Below are 17,332 nucleotides of genomic sequence, written 5' to 3' on the forward strand. Positions count from 1 at the left end.
AGTAGCCTGTTTGTCCTCAGCTCTGTCTGTCAGTAACCTGTTTGTCCTCAGCTCTGTGAGTAGCCTGTTTGTCCTCAGCTCTGTCTGTCAGTAACCTGTTTGTCCTCAGCTCTGTCAGTAGCCTGTTTGTCCTCAGCTCTGTCTGTCAGTAAGCTGTTTGTCCTCAGCTCTGTCAGTAGCCTGTTTGTCCTCAGCTCTGTCTGTCAGTAACCTGTTTGTCCTCAGCTCTGTGAGTAGCCTGTTTATCCTCAGCTCTGTCTGTCAGTAAGCTGTTTGTCCTCAGCTCTGTCAGTAGCCTGTTTGTCCTCAGCTCTGTCTGTCAGTAACCTGTTTGTCCTCAGCTCTGTCAGTTTGTTACTCTCATTTTCGTAATTGCTACTTTTATTGTCCTTGTTTCATTTTCCTTGTTTCCTGAGTTGCCATTCATTGTTTGTCTCGGGGAGGAGAGCGACTGGGCTTGCCAGGGAGAGTGCAGGACGTGGACGGTGCTCGGTGCTCAGTGCACGATGCACGGTGCACGGTGCTCGGTGCACGGTGCTCGGTGCTCGGTGCACGGTGCTCGGTGCTCGGTGCACGGTGCTCGGTGCACGGTGCACGGTGCACGGTGCACGGTGCTCGGTGCACGGTGCTCGGTGCACAGTGCACGGTGCTCGGGACTCTTAGTTACCATTTGTCAAAGTATTTCTTGACATTTGCCATAATTTTTTTGTGTGTGATTATCAGTTGTTACATGCAGAGAGTTGCGCTTCTTGTATCTCCTTTCATAATTAGTCAAAAATCGTTTATATTTTTATCCATAAAATAACCAGTTTGACCACTTTTTGTCTGTACTCCGCTTCGTGAAAGAATGCAATTGTCATTGTCACTTTGGTCCTCGACCACGCCCATAACCTGCCCTCTGTGTGTGTGTGTGTGTGTGTGTGTGTGTGTGTGTGTGTGTGTGTGTGTGTGTGTGTGTGTGTGTGTGTGTGTGTGTGTGTGTGTGTGTGTCATCACCTATTCGTGGTTGCAAGGGTCAAGTCACAGCCTCTAGCCCTGCCTCTTAGCTCACCATTGCCAGGTTCAAGTTCTGGTAGCCTCGTGGACCTTATCATATCTGTTTGTAAAGCTGTGCATAGAATGCATAGATTCCTGACAATCCTGAGGTTGAAAGAAACTTTCCTGACATCACTGTAGCTCATCTATATCTCTTAAATTTTAACTGTGTCCTCGTGTACTCGTTTTCCGCCTCTTCAAGTCTGTCTCGACCCTAGTCATATCTACCTCTAGTCCTTCTATCTTCTAAAGTCAATGTAAGAGTTTCCAGTCTCTTCTCATAGCTCGGTTCCCTCACCTCTGAAAATACTCACCTTGAGATTCTTGATATACTTTATCAAGTGGGTGTTCCACACTGGTGCCGCATACTCAAACACTGGTCTGACATATTTCGCATATAATGTCACGAATAACTCTGTTGAGATTCCTGGAAATTAGCTTAAATTCCATTAGATGTGCACTTGTTACAGAGGAGTGTTGGTGGATGTGCGCCTCTGGCGATATGCTTGGTACTGTGCTCACCCCGAGGTCTTTCACCTTGAGTGAGGTTTACAGCCTCAGCCTCCTAGAATCAATACTCAGTTTCTGGTCTTCTTTATCTTTTCACAATTCTCACAACCTTGCAATTGCTGAGGTTGAATTGCATTAGCTACTTACCTGAGAAATCCTGTGCAGTGTCTAGGTCAGGAGGAGGAGGACGAGGATAGACTGAAGTCCTTGGGTGAAGGGTGTGAGGACGAGGATAGACTGAAGTCCTTGGGTGAAGGGTGTGTCATTGCAAGGAGTATATGGAGGCGTGCCAGGAATGGAGTGCGCGGAGGAAGGGATGAAGGAAAGAACAGAGGGAGGGAGGGAAGGAGAGAGAGAGAGAGAAGGGAGAGGGAGGGAGGGAGGGAGGGAGGAGGGTAGGGACAGAGAAGGAGGGGGAGGAGATATGATAAGAGGAAAACCTCCGTCAGGAACCTTGATCATGCGCACTAAGAAACTGATTAATTTAAGACAAAGAGATTTTTGCCTTACCTAAACCAAGATTAAAAATACGCAACCACTTATTTACATCCCACCAGCAACACAAGCAATACCAACAACAACTACACCAGTAACAACGACATTACCAAGAACAACAACAACAGTAACATCAGCAGCAACACCTTCAACAACAACAACAACAGCAGCAGCAACACCTGCAACAACAACAATATTACGAAATTTCTGCGTGTGTCATTGCAAGGTGTTGCACAGTGTGATCCACAACGACAGACCTGTTTGAAGGGCATAATATGATTCCCAAATTTTACAAGTAAACGTAAACCTGAAGCTTTGTTATTACCAGTGAAGATATGTATACAAGGTGCCCAGGAAGGTGAAATATGGAGTACAGAACACATTATTTAATATTCATGTAACAGGTCAAGTGCAGATATTTGCAAACTCATTTACAAGTTAATGACTGTGATGATTTTGTACACTCTGTGGGATTCATGTTTTATACATATAAATAACACTAAATAGCCTATCTGAGATAGATTAAACGTTGTGAAACAGCAGCCAACAACTTGACCAGCAAGAGTAAATATGGTGCAGCAATAATAACCATCAAACACCCTAAAATGGACATTTCAAAGCCCCCAATAGCACAGCAAAATCTCAGTTATAATGGTGGGCAGAGTATTCATCATGTGCCCCGACTGTGACAGTACACGGATAACCACAACGTAGTCTGTCTAGGTGACAATACACAGATAACCACAACGTAGACTGTCTAGGTGACAGTACACAGATAATTACAACGTAGACTGTCTAGGTGACAGTACACAGATAACCACAACGTAGTTTGTCTAGGTGACAATACACAGATAACCACAACGTAGACTGTCTAGGTGACAGTACACAGAAAACCACAACGTAGACTGTCTAGAGCCAAGCTCTAGACAGGAAGGTACCATGAAAGAACATCCTGCAATGATCCTTGTGAAGTAAAATCCAGAAGAGAACCCACCAGTATACACTGACCCATAAGCAGAGATGTGGAAGGACACACAAAAACCAGAAAGAACACTCAGAAGTGAACAGAAAGGAGATGACAACAGTAACAGCAGCACGTCCAGTCAGGATCAAAGACAACCTTTAACTAATTCATAATTAAGGCCGAGACACATAGAAGCAGGAACGTTGTTTACACACATACACACACATACACAAGGTATAGGTAACAATTAGCTTACAAAGTGAGTAATAACAGACATGACATAGGGAGGGGCGGATCTACCATGAAACTATAGAACCTTAAGCTTCAGGGCCCCTAAAATAGGAGGGGCCCCAGAAGCGACTTGAGTCCACATTGCTTAAAAATCCGGGATCTACTGTATGAGAAAGTTTTTTTTTAAAAATGATATATTGTAATTCAGTACAAAATAATTAAAATAAAAATTGGAAAGTTAGTAAACTATGATGTAGGCTAGCCGTTACGGCTTGCAAAGAAGCCCCCATAACAGTTCAAGCTTCAAGGCCTCAAAAATGTAGGTCTGCCGCAGGACATAGGTGAGAAAACCATCCTCCCTCCTTGACTCCAGACAATGTGGAAGAGCATGGGAAAGTCCAGATCGAAGGTTACATCTTGCTGGAAGAGACCAACCATGAACCTGGTAATTTATTTACTCGCCTCACTCAACTAAACAAATATACAGTTCCAGATACACACAACACTAATATAAAAAATATTACTATCATCATTCTTGAATAGATAAGTAAAGATCAATGGTTCAGAGAACCAACAAGTTGATAAATTAAAAACATATTTAACATTTGGGTAACTTTATTATGGAAACGTTTCGCCACACATTGATTTCATCAGTCCAATACAAAGAAGAATGGTGAAGATCACAAGGGGTTTGAGGTAATCAGTCCCTCAGCCTGGAGTCGATGTAATGAGTCCATCGATCTTTTCAAAATCGATGGACTAATTACATCGACGCTATTATTATGATATTGGGTAACATTGTTTTTGTATATAAGATAAATAAAAAAATCATAATAACAACACAGTAATATACGCATATAAATATTAACTTGTAGTTAATATAAACAAATGTTTGTTTGTGTGTTGTTTTGCATCTCACTTTACTATATATCAGTTATTTACTGTTACGCTTACTTATCCGAAATATATCCGAGTTTCTGTAGATCACTTTGTAGGACTGTCACAACAACACTACCAACAACAACACTTCCAGTAACAACATCATTATCGCCAACACCATCAACAAGAACAACAACACTACAAACAACACCAGCAGCGAGAACACTCTTAGCAACAGCATCACCAACAACGACACTGCCAACAACAATAGCAGCAACAACACCAACAAGCAGTGAACAACAATTCATCATCACTATCTGTGAGTCGCAGGCATCTGTAAGAATTCTTGAGTTGCCAGAGAGACTACGTAGTACACACTCAAAGAAACAGAGTCGAGGGCCGAGTAAAGATGATGAGTGAAGACAAAGTGCAACGCAGAAGAACGAAAAGAGTGCCACCCAAAAATCACACATAAAAACTAAAACAGCAGGGAATGGTAATGTGAGGACTAGGGTATTTCCCCGTCTAAGAGGTAGACCCTAGCGCAATTATATCTGGGGCAATGCCCCCGCTAGAGGCAGGTGTAGAGTGGCATGTCCCTGAGGCCATGGGGTGAAGGTTTTTTTTTTTTTATTAAACCTAGTTGGGAACACCCGCAGTGTGTGGCTGCCATACTCTGTATGAGAGTTACATGGTTGCTACACCCGCAATGTCTGGCTACCATACTCGGAGTTATTTGGTTGGCTCTGATCCTCCTAGGTTGTATTATATCTTCTTATCGTACCTTATGTTCACTGACTGTACAGTAAAAAAAGTGTACCTTTTATTATCACTGTGGATCATCTGGGTGTTCAGTTTCCATCTTTGTCATATATCATGGTCATGTTTGTCCTCATTCTTCTGTTCTGGCCCCTCCTGTCTTATACGTCGCAGCTGCGTCTCCTTTGAGATCCTCTGTTCTGACCTCTTCTATCTTGTGATCATATCTCCCCTGTGTCCTTTACCGCTCCAGTAAGGCGAGGCTCTGTGGTCTTTCCTCGGAGCTCTGGTTGGAACTCTGCAACATCTCGTACTGCTGTATATCTGCTTGATCAAGTGCTGGTTCCACACTGGTGTTGCAGATCTGAGCGCTGGTACAACCTACGTGGGGTAGTGTTGTGAAGGACTCCTTGTGTTGGCTCCTGAAGGCAATTTTATATATTCATCAGTGATCCATACACTATTGTTGTAATTGTACATCTACGTACAGCTCCAGGGAGAGACTAGTGTGGCGTCTACCCGGGGTTCTCTTTATTTATCCAGTATCTACAAATAAATGATATAAAAATGCCGACACGATGACACAAGAGACACAAATGCGGTGTAATGCTATTCTTTATGGATGACTTTTTTGCCTACACAGTGGGCTTCATCGTCAATAAAGGTCACATCATATCACATTTGTCTCTTTACCTCTAGTACCTGGAATACTCCACAGATGGAGGAAAGACCCGACTGCTTTTTCAAGTACTCGAACTAGTCCCAGTGTTAGATGAAACGTTGTACTGATAAATGACTTAACTGCAGTCGTGTCTTCGTTTCCAACCGTCCTCGGCTTATCGTTGTATCTACCAGGGATGGAGTTGGTAGCATGAAGGTTGTGTCAGCTCTCAGGGGAATAATGTAGTGTCATTCATGACATTGTGTTCACCCACAGGGTGAGTGGTTCTGTCTTTAAACACGACCCTCGGGGGCAAAATTTAAAGTAATCCACCTGGAGAAGCTCCTCTTCCAGGAGATGCTCTCTTGTGCGTGTGTGAGGAGGGTGGGAAGAACGAGGAAGACTGGGAGGAGGCGGAGAGGATGGGGCAGTGAGATGGGGGCATTGGAGTACGTTGGTAGGGGGGTGGTTGTTAGTGTGATTGCTCCCTGTGGCAAGCCTGTTGGGTAACGCCTCTACCTGGAGGTTATTCTGGGGGATCAACGCCCCCTCGGCCCAGCCTTTGACCAGGCCTCGCGGTAGATCAGGGCCTGATCAACCAGGCTGTTACTACTGGCCTCATGCAATCCAACATGCAACCACAGCCCGGTTGAATGGGCACTGACTTTAGGTATTTGTCCAGTTCCCTCTTGAAGACAACCATAGGTCTTCGTAATTTCCCTTGGTATGATGGGAAGCTGTTGAACAGTCTTGGGCCCCAGATACTTATTGTGTTTTAGTGTACTGATGGCACCTCTGCTTTTCATTTGGGTATGTTGCAATGTCTGCCTAGTCTTTTGCTTTTGTAGGGAGTGATTTCTGTGCGCAGATATGAGACCAGTCCTAGGCTTTTCCAAGTGAAGACTATTATTTATCTTTCTCGCCTGCGTTCCAGGGAATACAGGTCAAGGAACTTCAAATGTTCCCCAGCAATTAAGTTGCTTGATTGAACTAATACTTGCATTGAAGATTCTTTGTAATTTTTTTAGACATGCAATTTCAACAAACCATTTCTTTATCCCACTACCATACCACACCAACACAACACAACCTCACCAAGACAGCATACCACCACAACACACACCACACCAACACAACACAACACACACACCACCACACTACCACTCCATCAATATAACAACACACACTACAACACTGAACTATAATCAACTCCCCTCCCTTCAACCCACAAAAATCGACATCATTATAACTTTATACTTTAGTTTTTGTATGGAAATTCATGGCAGGAGTTCAACAGAACATTTAAGCAGAGTGTTAATGTTAATTTAAGAAAATGAAGATGAAAATTAAACTAGGAGAGAAAATGATGTGAGGTTTGCAAGTCATTGCCCTGGGCAGCTCCACTTTGCGGTCGTAGCCCCTGACTCATCAAAACATTATTGATTTAGGCATGTCCTCCATCTTCCTTTCATTATCCCTCAATCATAGAAAATATAACGAGGTTTCTTAGTATCTGATGATAAAATATAGTAAGAGTAGCAGAGGCAATGTTTAGCAACAAATCTCATTAAACATAAAAGATGAACGACTCAGGAAATCGTAGTAACATGTTTACAAACAACCCAGGGAATGGGTGGAGTTCGAACCCATGGTGAGTGAGTCGTAATACTCTAGGCCAGTGAATAAACCACTCGGCCAGCTGCCTACAATAAAATTCATCCATGGTGGTTGGAATTTTGACCTTCCTTCAAGGTTTCCATGTGATAACTTGGGAATGTCTCTACCGAACACTGTCAGCGGTAGTGGAAGAGGAAGATTCTGATTGTTGTTGAGCTGTAACTAAAGAATGCTCCTCCCGATCGACTTCAAACTCTCAACACATGTGTGTTATACCTAGTAAAAGGTTCGGGTTAGTTTTTGGGCTGTTTACATTCCAATCTTGCAGGTTTTATTGAATTAATTGATACATTTGTTTCTGTGAGAATACACGAGAATCCTTCTTTATATAGGCTTCAAACTTACAACGCTGTTATATCTTAACTAATGAAAGGATCGGTTTTTATTAGGCTTTGAAGGTGAAAAATTTGCCAACTTTATTATAAAACCGAGGCGTGTAAAAACTCACGCTTCTAGAGCACGGTGGCGCAGCCCTGTATGACCCTAATGGGTTTAGCGCTTTTTTTTTGATAATATAGCACGGAATGATAATAGAGCGGAATGACATACCGCCTCAATTTTGTACAATTAATTCTTGCGCATTTCCGTAGTCGTTTGGAAGATACCAATTTTCATCTTATTTTATACATATACGTATATATATATATATATATATATATATATATATATATATATATATATATATATACGTATATACAGCTGCTAGGCTCTAGCATAATTTGATGCACTGAGGAATTGTTTATTTTCATCCATGTCTTGCCTGCCAGAGTAATCTTAGGTAAGATTTGTGGGGAAACAGGACAAGTGTTTCCTGACGCGGGTCTTATGATGACCCACAGCTGGAGCTTTAGGTTATCTGACCGAAGCCTTCCACTGGCTTACCCCTCCACCTCTTTACAAATGAAGAGTCTAATAGATAAATGTCACATTACTTACACTTGTGTCCTTTTACTTAAGATATTGTCGGTAATTCTACCAACATTATTACACCTCTGCTGTTTTTATTTTTTTTCCAGATTTCGATAACAAAAATACGCTAGTATTCCCTTGAATGTTTATAGGGCATTAAAACCCGCCATATAATTGTTAAAAGAAACTAGGCTTTTATAGTGCTGAAGTTTGTGAAATTTATAATAGTTTCCCGGCGGCGATAATGTGAAAATTACTGAAAAAAATAACTTTCTGGAAACTAAGTTTTCTCTCAGTTTATAAGTTTATCTTGTGCATAGTAATTTTATGTGATATTTGATGTGTTTTTAGGTGAGTTAGGCCGTAAACAACATTAATGTAACATAACTCTCACACCCTGGGTAACACCAGGGTCCGCCCTGGATAACACCAGGGTCCGCCCTGGGTAGAACCAGGGTTCACCCTGGGTAACACCAGGGTCCGCCCTGGGTAACACCAGGGTCCGCCCTGGGTAACACCAGGGTCCGCCCTGGGTAACACCAGGGTCCGCCCTGGGTAACACCAGGGTCCGCCCTGGGTAACACCAGGGTCCACCCTGGGTAGAACCAGGGTTCACCCTGGGTAGAACCAGGGTCCACCCTGGGTAACACCAGGGTCCACCCTGGGTAGAACCAGGGTCCGCCCTGGGTAGCACCAGGGTCCGCCCTGGGTAACACTAGGGTCACCCTGGGTAACACCAGGGTCCGCCCTGGTCAACACCAGGGTCCGCCCTGGGTAACACCAGGGTCCGTCCGGGGCAACACCAGGGTCCACCCTGGGTAGAACCAGGGTTCACCCTGGGTAGAACCAGGGTCCACCCTGGGTAGAACCAGGGTCCACCCTGGGTAACACCAGGGTCCGCCCTGGGTAACACCAGGGTCCACCCTGGGTAACACCAGGGTCCGCCCTGGGTAACACTAGGGTCACCCTGGGTAACACCAGGGTCCGCCCTGGTCAACACCAGGGTCCACCCTGGGCAACGCCAGGGTCCACCCTGGTCAACACCAGGGTCCACCCTGGTCAACACCAGGGTCCACCCTGGTCAACACCAGGGTCCGCCCTGGGTAACGCCAGGGTCCACCCTGGTCAACACCAGGGTCCGCCCTGGGTAACAACAGGGTCCGCCCTGGTCAACACCAGGGTCCGCCCTGGGTAACACCAGGGTCCGCCCTGGTCAACACCAGGGTCCGCCCTGGGTAACGCCAGGGTCCACCCTGGTCAACACCAGGGTCCGCCCTGGGTAACACCAGGGTCCGCCCTGGTCAACACCAGGGTCCGCCCTGGGTAACACCAGGGTCCGCCCTGGTCAACACCAGGGTCCGCCCTGGGTAACACCAGGGTCCGCCCTGGTCAACACCAGGGTCCACCCTGGGCAACGCCAGGGTCCACCCTGGTCAACACCAGGGTCCACCCTGGTCAACACCAGGGTCCACCCTGGTCAACACCAGGGTCCACTCTGGTTTACTTCAGTACCGCCCACAAACCAAAAATATAAATATAAAACAGAGACTAATCTTTTTTGTTTTTACAAGTTCTCTGTGTAAGACAGAAGCAGCAATGATGAACAAAGCATGAAATTATGAAGACGTAAATGGCGTGTGAGGTCAAGCCAGTTTGGCTGGTTAGCTAAAAATATAGCCTTGAAAGCTTGCAGTTGGTGCAGTCATGCAACCTTGGCTATTAAAATCCATTGTAATAGTGCCTGTTTTTGGCAATGTGCGAAAGACTTTACGGCTGGCTGTATATTTTCATCTGTCACGACGTGCTGGATGGGAAATCAATACGAGCGCACAGCCAGTCTTTTGAATCCGGATTCATAAACACTTCAGTTTGTCTTGGTGAGAACTGTGATCACTCTCCTTAGAGCGAAACACGGTCCTTGTAGAGGCGTTTTCTGCCACATGTGTCTTCATTTTCCCCTGCAGTAGACAGTATCTGTTTCAGTGACCTTTTTTTTTTTTTTTTTCGCCGGTACTCTCCCAGCCCGGGTCTTTTCCAAGTAGTGGTGACCCGGCCTTGGCTCCCTATCTGGGGAGTATCTCGAGACCTAGGTCCCCCATGGGAGGAGGTACAAGTACCCCCTCATCTTTGGGACCAAGTGTGCCCAGGCCTAGCCACAGTACCCGCCCTCAGGGGGCTCGTAGGGAGAAGCTAGGCCTCTGGTCACCTTGTTGTGCCTCTTCGTGTTGAAGGAGCTGCTGAGCCGGTCATCTCATTAATATCCTCATCATGGTAGTTTTCCCTGACGAATACAACACTGGCAACGGATTACCTATTGTCGTTCACTTTTGTTTTTTATCTTTTTTTTTCTTCTACTGCCGGGCAGCTTTCATGGGATAGCTTAAAAAATAGATGATAGGACAGTGTTAGGATCGATGCGATATGGTACTGTCTGCAGTGAATTATTAATGATGCTAGCAACTCATAGTTACAAATCACTTACCTCTGTAATTCACTGCCATCAAGGAAGGTGCCTTGACCCTGGCGAAGGACTTAATGTCTGTACAGCCTGAGGGGTTGAAATAAACACAGTATACATCACGCCTGCGGCACACATCGACCACAAACTGTGCAGCATATGCACGATGGGTAATCAAAACAAAGATTCAAGAACACCACTATCTACGATATGTATCAAGACAATCTTGGATTATGCAGCACCAGCATGGAACCCACTCCTGTCCAAGAATGTCAAGAAACTGAAAAAAAGGGTTATTAGGAACGATCAGTGACGGCTCCAAAATATATATGTAGGAAGGATGTAAGGGGTGGCAGTCCAGTTAAAAGAGGGGCTAGGTGACTTGTCTTGTACTCCCCCTTCCCTCATATCAAACCTGACTGCTTCCCATTCTTAAGGTGTTGTTTAACCGGTGTGGATTTAATTCTGCCCGGTGAAAAATATATTAAGCAATCATACACTGACACCAGCACAGTCACTTATCTGCGAACCATCAACGTACAGGTGAAGGCGACTTAGGTATTATTATTATTATTATTATTATTATTATTATTATTATTATTTGGGGCTGATGGAGATATGGAAGCCGCAGCCACTGGAAGCACTGATGACAGGATTAACTACAATACTTAGAATAACTAATAGATTAGACAAGGACTTGCTGTTTGAGGGGCGAGAAATAGGTACAAGAGAGCATAGCTAAAGCTAAAAACACAGATAAGTCACAGACAACGAGATTTATGTTTTTTCAGCCTTAGAGTTGATAGAAATGGAATAACAGATCTGGTCAAGGAAGTAGTAGAGACAGGATCTATACACAGCTTTAAGAATAGGAATGAAATATAAGAGGAAAAACCAGGAGCTAAGATTAGAAACCCTGCAACCACAAATAGGTGAGTACACACACACACACACACACACACACACACACACACACACACACACACACACACACACACACACCATCACAAGGTAACCAGCCGTAAAAACCAGAGTTACGTGACCAGAATATTATCGTGTTGATGATGATGGGGCGGCAGGCAGGAAGGCAAGCAGGAAGGCAGACAAGCGGGAAGGCAGGCAGAAAAGCAGGAAGGCAGACAGGCAGGCAGGCAGACAGGCAGGCAGGCAGGCAGACAGACAGGCAGGCAGGCAGGCAGGTAGGCAGACAGACAGACATACAGGCAGGCAGGCAGGCAGACAGACAGACAGACAGGCAGGCAGGCAGGCAGGCAGGCAGACAGGCAGGCAGGCAGGCAGACAGGCAGGCAGGCAGGCAGGCAGGCAGACAGGCAGGCAGAGAGGCATGCAGGCAGACAGGCAGGCAGGCAGACAGACAGGCAGGCAGGCAGGCAGGCAGGCAGGCAGGCAGGCAGGCAGACAGGCAGACAGGCAGACAGGCAGGCAGGCAGGTAGGCAGACAGGCAGGCAGGCAGGCAGGCAGGCAGACAGGCAGGCAGGCAGGCAGGCAGGCAGACAGGCAGGCAGGCAGGCAGGCAGGCAGGCAGGCAGGCAGGGAGGCAGACAGGCAGGCAGGCAGGCAGGCAGGCAGGCAGACAGGCAGGCAGGCAGGCAGGCAGGCAGGCAGGCAGGCAGACAGGCAGGCAGGCAGGCAGGCAGGCAGACAGGCAGGCAGGCAGGCAGGCAGGCAGGCAGGCAGGGAGGCAGGCAGGCAGGCAGGCAGGCAGGCAGGCAGGCAAGGAGACAGCCAGGCAACCAAACAGATGGAAAACTTGCAGACAGGTAGGTAAATAATCTAATAACATCCCTGACATTATTACCATCACCAGCATGACCATCACAACCAACCCCTCACCATCACATCACCCTCACAACTAACCCCTCACCATCACATCCAAGCCCTCACCATCACAACCAACCCCTCACCATCACATCACCCTCACAACTAACCCCTCACCATCACATCCAAGCCCTCACCATCACAACCAACCCCTCACCATCACAACCAAGCCCTCACCATCACAACCAACCCCTCACCATCACATCCAACCCCTCACCATCACATCACCCTCACCATCACATCCAACCCCTCACCATCACATCACCCTCGCCATCACAGCCAACCCCTCACCATCACATCACCCTCACCATGACAACCAATCCTTCACCATCACGGCCAATCCCTCACCATCACAACCAACCCCTCACCATCACAACCAACCCCTCACCATCACATCACCCTCACCATCACAACCAACCCCTCACCATCACAACCAACCCCTCACCATCACATCACCCTCACCATCACAACCAACCCCTCACCATCACAGCCAACCCCTCACCATCACATCACCCTCACCATGACAACCAATCCTTCACCATCACGGCCAATCCCTCACCATCACAACCAACCCCTCACCATCACATCCCCCTCACCATCACAGCCAACCCCTCACCATCACATCACCCTCACCATGACAACCAATCCTTCACCATCACGGCCAATCCCTCACCATCACAACCAACCCCTCACCATCACAACCAACCCCTCACCATCACATCACCCTCACCATCACAACCAACCCCTCACCATCACAACCAACCCCTCACCATCACATCACCCTCACCATCACAACCAACCCCTCACCATCACATCCCCCTCACCATCACAGCCAACCCCTCACCATCACATCACCCTCACCATGACAACCAATCCTTCACCATCACGGCCAATCCCTCACCATCACAACCAACCCCTCACCATCACATCCCCCTCACCATCACAGCCAACCCCTCACCATCACATCCCCCTCACCATCACAGCCAACCCCTCACCATCACATCACCCTCACCATCACAACCAACCCCTCACCATCGCAACCAACCCCTCACCATCACATCACCCTCACCATCACAACCAACCCCTCACCATCACATCACCCTCACCATCACAACCAACCCCTCACCATCACATCACCCTCACCATCACAACCAACCCCTCACCATCACATCACCCTCACCATCACAACCAACCCCTCACAATCACATCACCCTCACCCTTACCATCACATACCAATGTCACCATCACCAGTATCACCTCCACCACCACCGGAATCACTTTCACCATCACCGCTATCACCTTCACCATAATATATAATAATCAATGTCGGAATAAACAAAAAATTCGAGCATCAAATAAAATTGGTTTCCGTTTTCTGTTCGGCTGAGAGAGTGGGCTTCTGGCTGCCATCTTTGATGTATTATACAATACTTTGTTCTGTGTTTTATTGTATGATGCAGTAGCATTTTGTATTATATTTCGCGCTATTTATAATATTTTATTGTCATTTACTGAGTTACATATATTTCTTGGGGGGATCACGTGCCAGCAATCTATGTAAATTATTTTTCCACAAAATTTTGCTTTATTGAATCTATACCGATTAATTGGAATTAAAAATAAAATACACCAATTAAAGTTTGTAAAATAATGAAAATAAATTTCACTTCTTAGTAAACTGCTTTTTACATTTACATATTTTTCTCAGATGCTGCGTACTGTGCTTGTTATAGTGGCTGGTTTAGGGGTAACTATGGGAGGGACGTCAGTACGTAGCTTACCTACGTTGTTCTACACCCCAGTGTTCCACCACACACCTACCATCTTCCACAATCCCTCCCTCCTTAGTAAGTATCTTCTTTTGTTTTATTTAGGAGTAAAAGAAGAAATTTGAGGAAGGGGAGTAAGGGTTAAAATTGTTAAGACAGATCTGGCAGCAAAAGCAGGAAAGTTAGTTATAATGTATTTGTTATAATTAAATACACGCTATTGTGTGGCTACTGTGATTTATATAAGACCTCACCAGGTTAAAAGAATTAATATTAAATGGTTATAATTATATCCATAATTTTTAGATGGTAGAGGGGTAAACCAGCGGAAGGCCTCGGCCACATGACCAAAAGCTACAACTGCGGGTCATCATATGAATAAGACACGAGTCAGGAAACATTTGTCCTGTTTCCTGACAACTCTTATCTAACCTAACATAAGAAGAACTAAGTGTTTACTAGACAGATACATCACAGAATGGGTTTCCTCTCATACTCCTCAGTCCTCCTTGGTGTATATATTTTTTACACAAACAGGCAGCTTAGCTACTGATTTCGCTTATGCACTTTGGATATAAGTATGCCATTCCGAGATTAAGACTGTATATGAGTGTCAGAGATTGTGAAATAACCGTTCGTATGTTAATTTTTGTGCTAGTATTAGTGCATATTACTGTAGTAACATTAATTATTATCTCCATGTGGAAGTGGAACAGAATTCTTCCTCCGTGAGCCATGCTTCTCCTGTATAAATTACTAAATTTAAAAAGAAAAACTTTCGTTTTTCTTTTTAGGTCACTCTGCCTTGGAGGGATACGGCCGGTTTGTTGCAAAAAAAAATATTATTAAGGGTACTAAACTGCTCCTGTTGCGAGGTTATTAACTGGTGTTTTGAAAGAGGTAGATCTGGCGTAACAACCTCAGAAAGCCGGTATTGCCCACAAGCTTCATTAAAGGTGCAATACCCGTGTTATGGTGCTTAGAAAATAGTAATAAACTAATATGAGCACATATTACATCTCTTGCATAGTGGAGAAGTCTTTTATGATTAAGAAATCTAAATAGAGCCGCACTCTGAGGCTACACTTTACAAGCTAGATCAAGAACTACGGTGTTCACCTGCTGAACAGAATTATTCTCCCTGTTATACTACATTATACAATGAAGATATCGTATCATATTCCATTATGCAGGATGGTTTTTTTCTATCACACAGGATAGTTTTCCTATTCTCCATCACAGAGGATAGTTTTCTTGTTATACTCCATAACAGGACAGCTTTCCTGTTATACACCGTAGCACAAGATAAATGTCCTGCCAAATTCCATCAAACAGGCAAGTTTTTCTGTTATACTCCATCACACTGGGTAGTTTTTCTGTCATACATCATCACACAAGGTAGTTTTTCTGTCATACTCCATCACACAGGGTAGTTTTTGTCATACTCCATCACACAGTGTAGTTTTCCTGTCATACTCCATCACACAGGGTAGTTTTCCTGTCATACTCCATCACACAGGGTAGTTTTCCTGTCATACTCCACCACACAGGGTAGTTTTCCTGTCCTACTCCATCACACAGGGTAGTTTTCCTGTCCTACTCCATCACACAGGGTAGTTTTCCTGTCATACTCCATCACAGAGGGTAGTTTTCCTGTCATACTCCATCACACAGGGTAGTTTTCCTGTCATACTCCATCACACAGGGTAGTTTTCCTGTCATACTCCATCACACTGGGTAGTTTTTCTGTCATACATCACACAAGGTAGTTTTTCTGTCATACTCCATCACAGGGTAGTTTTCTTGTCATACTCCATCACACAAGGTAGTTTTTCTGTCATACTCCATCACACAACGTAGTTTTTCTGTCATACTCCATCACACAGGGTAGTTTTTCTGTCATACTCCATCACACAAGGTAGTTTTTCTGTCATACTCCATCACACAGTGTAGTTTTCCTGTCATACTCCACCACAAGGGTAGTTTTCCTGTCATACTCCATCACACAGGGTAGTTTTACAGTCATCCTCCATCACACAGGGTAGTTTTACAGTCATCCTCCATCACACAGGGTAGTTTTACAGTCATACTCCACACAGGGTAGTTTTCCTGTCATACTCCATCACACAGGGTAGTTTTCCTGTCATACTCCATCACACAGGGTAGTTTTCCTGTCATACTCCATCACACAGGGTAGTTTTACAGTCATACTCCATCACACAGGGTAGTTTTACAGTCATACTCCATCACACAGGGTAGTTTTCCTGTCATACTCCATCACACAGGGTAGTTTTCCTGTCATACTCCATCACACAGGGTAGTTTTACAGTCATACTCCACACAGGGCAGTTTTCTTGTCATACTCCATCACACAGGGCAGTTTTACAGTCATACTCCATCACACAGGGTAGTTTTACAGTCATACTCCATCACACAGGGTAGTTTTCTTGTCATACTCCATCACACAGGGTAGTTTTCCTGTCATACTCCATCACACAGGGTAGTTTTACAGTCATACTCCATCACACAGGGTAGTTTTACAGTCATACTCCATCACACAGGGTAGTTTTACAGTCATCCTCCATCACACAGGGTAGTTTTCCTGTCATACTCCATCACACAGGGCAGTTTTCCTGTCATACTCCATCACACAGGGTAGTTTTCCTGTCATACTCCATCACACAGGGTAGTTTTCCTGTCATACTCCATCACACAGGGTAGTTTTCCAGTCATACTCCATCACACAGGGCAGTTTTCCTGTCCTACTCCATCACACAGGGTAGTTTTCCTGTCATACTCCATCACACAGGGCAGTTTTCCTGTCATACTCCATCACACAGGGTAGTTTTCCTGTCATACTCCATCACACAGGGTAGTTTTACAGTCATCCTCCATCACACAGGGTAGTTTTCCTGTCATACTCCATCACACAGGGTAGTTTTCCAGTCATACTCCATCACACAGGGCAGTTTTCCTGTCATACTCCATCACACAGGGCAGTTTTCCTGTCATACTCCATCACACAGGGTAGTTTTACAGTCATACTCCACACAGGGCAGTTTTCTTGTCATACTCCATCACACAGGGTAGTTTTACAGTCATACTCCATCACACAGGGTAGTTTTACAGTCATACTCCATCACAC

General features: G+C 45.2%; 1 protein-coding gene and 1 long non-coding RNA gene across 2 annotated transcripts in view; one reads left to right on the plus strand and one right to left on the minus strand.

Annotated features, from left to right (window-relative positions):
- Nucleotides 1-1,711, minus strand: part of LOC128692979 (uncharacterized) — a 28,044-nt gene extending 26,333 nt beyond the window's left edge. The window contains exon 1 of the long non-coding RNA XR_011392881.1: nt 1,693-1,711. This is a non-coding gene — a long non-coding RNA (uncharacterized lncRNA). The remainder of the gene's footprint in view (nt 1-1,692) is intronic.
- Nucleotides 1-17,332, plus strand: part of LOC128692977 (uncharacterized) — a 41,269-nt gene that overhangs the window by 11,625 nt on the left and 12,312 nt on the right. Inside the window, exon 2 of the mRNA XM_053782391.2 lies at nt 14,127-14,265. Coding sequence (XP_053638366.1) covers nt 14,127-14,265 — 139 coding nt within the window. The remainder of the gene's footprint in view (nt 1-14,126; nt 14,266-17,332) is intronic.

Source organism: Cherax quadricarinatus, chromosome 38 (genome assembly GCF_038502225.1).
Source record: "Cherax quadricarinatus isolate ZL_2023a chromosome 38, ASM3850222v1, whole genome shotgun sequence".
Lineage (NCBI taxonomy): Eukaryota > Metazoa > Arthropoda > Malacostraca > Decapoda > Parastacidae > Cherax > Cherax quadricarinatus.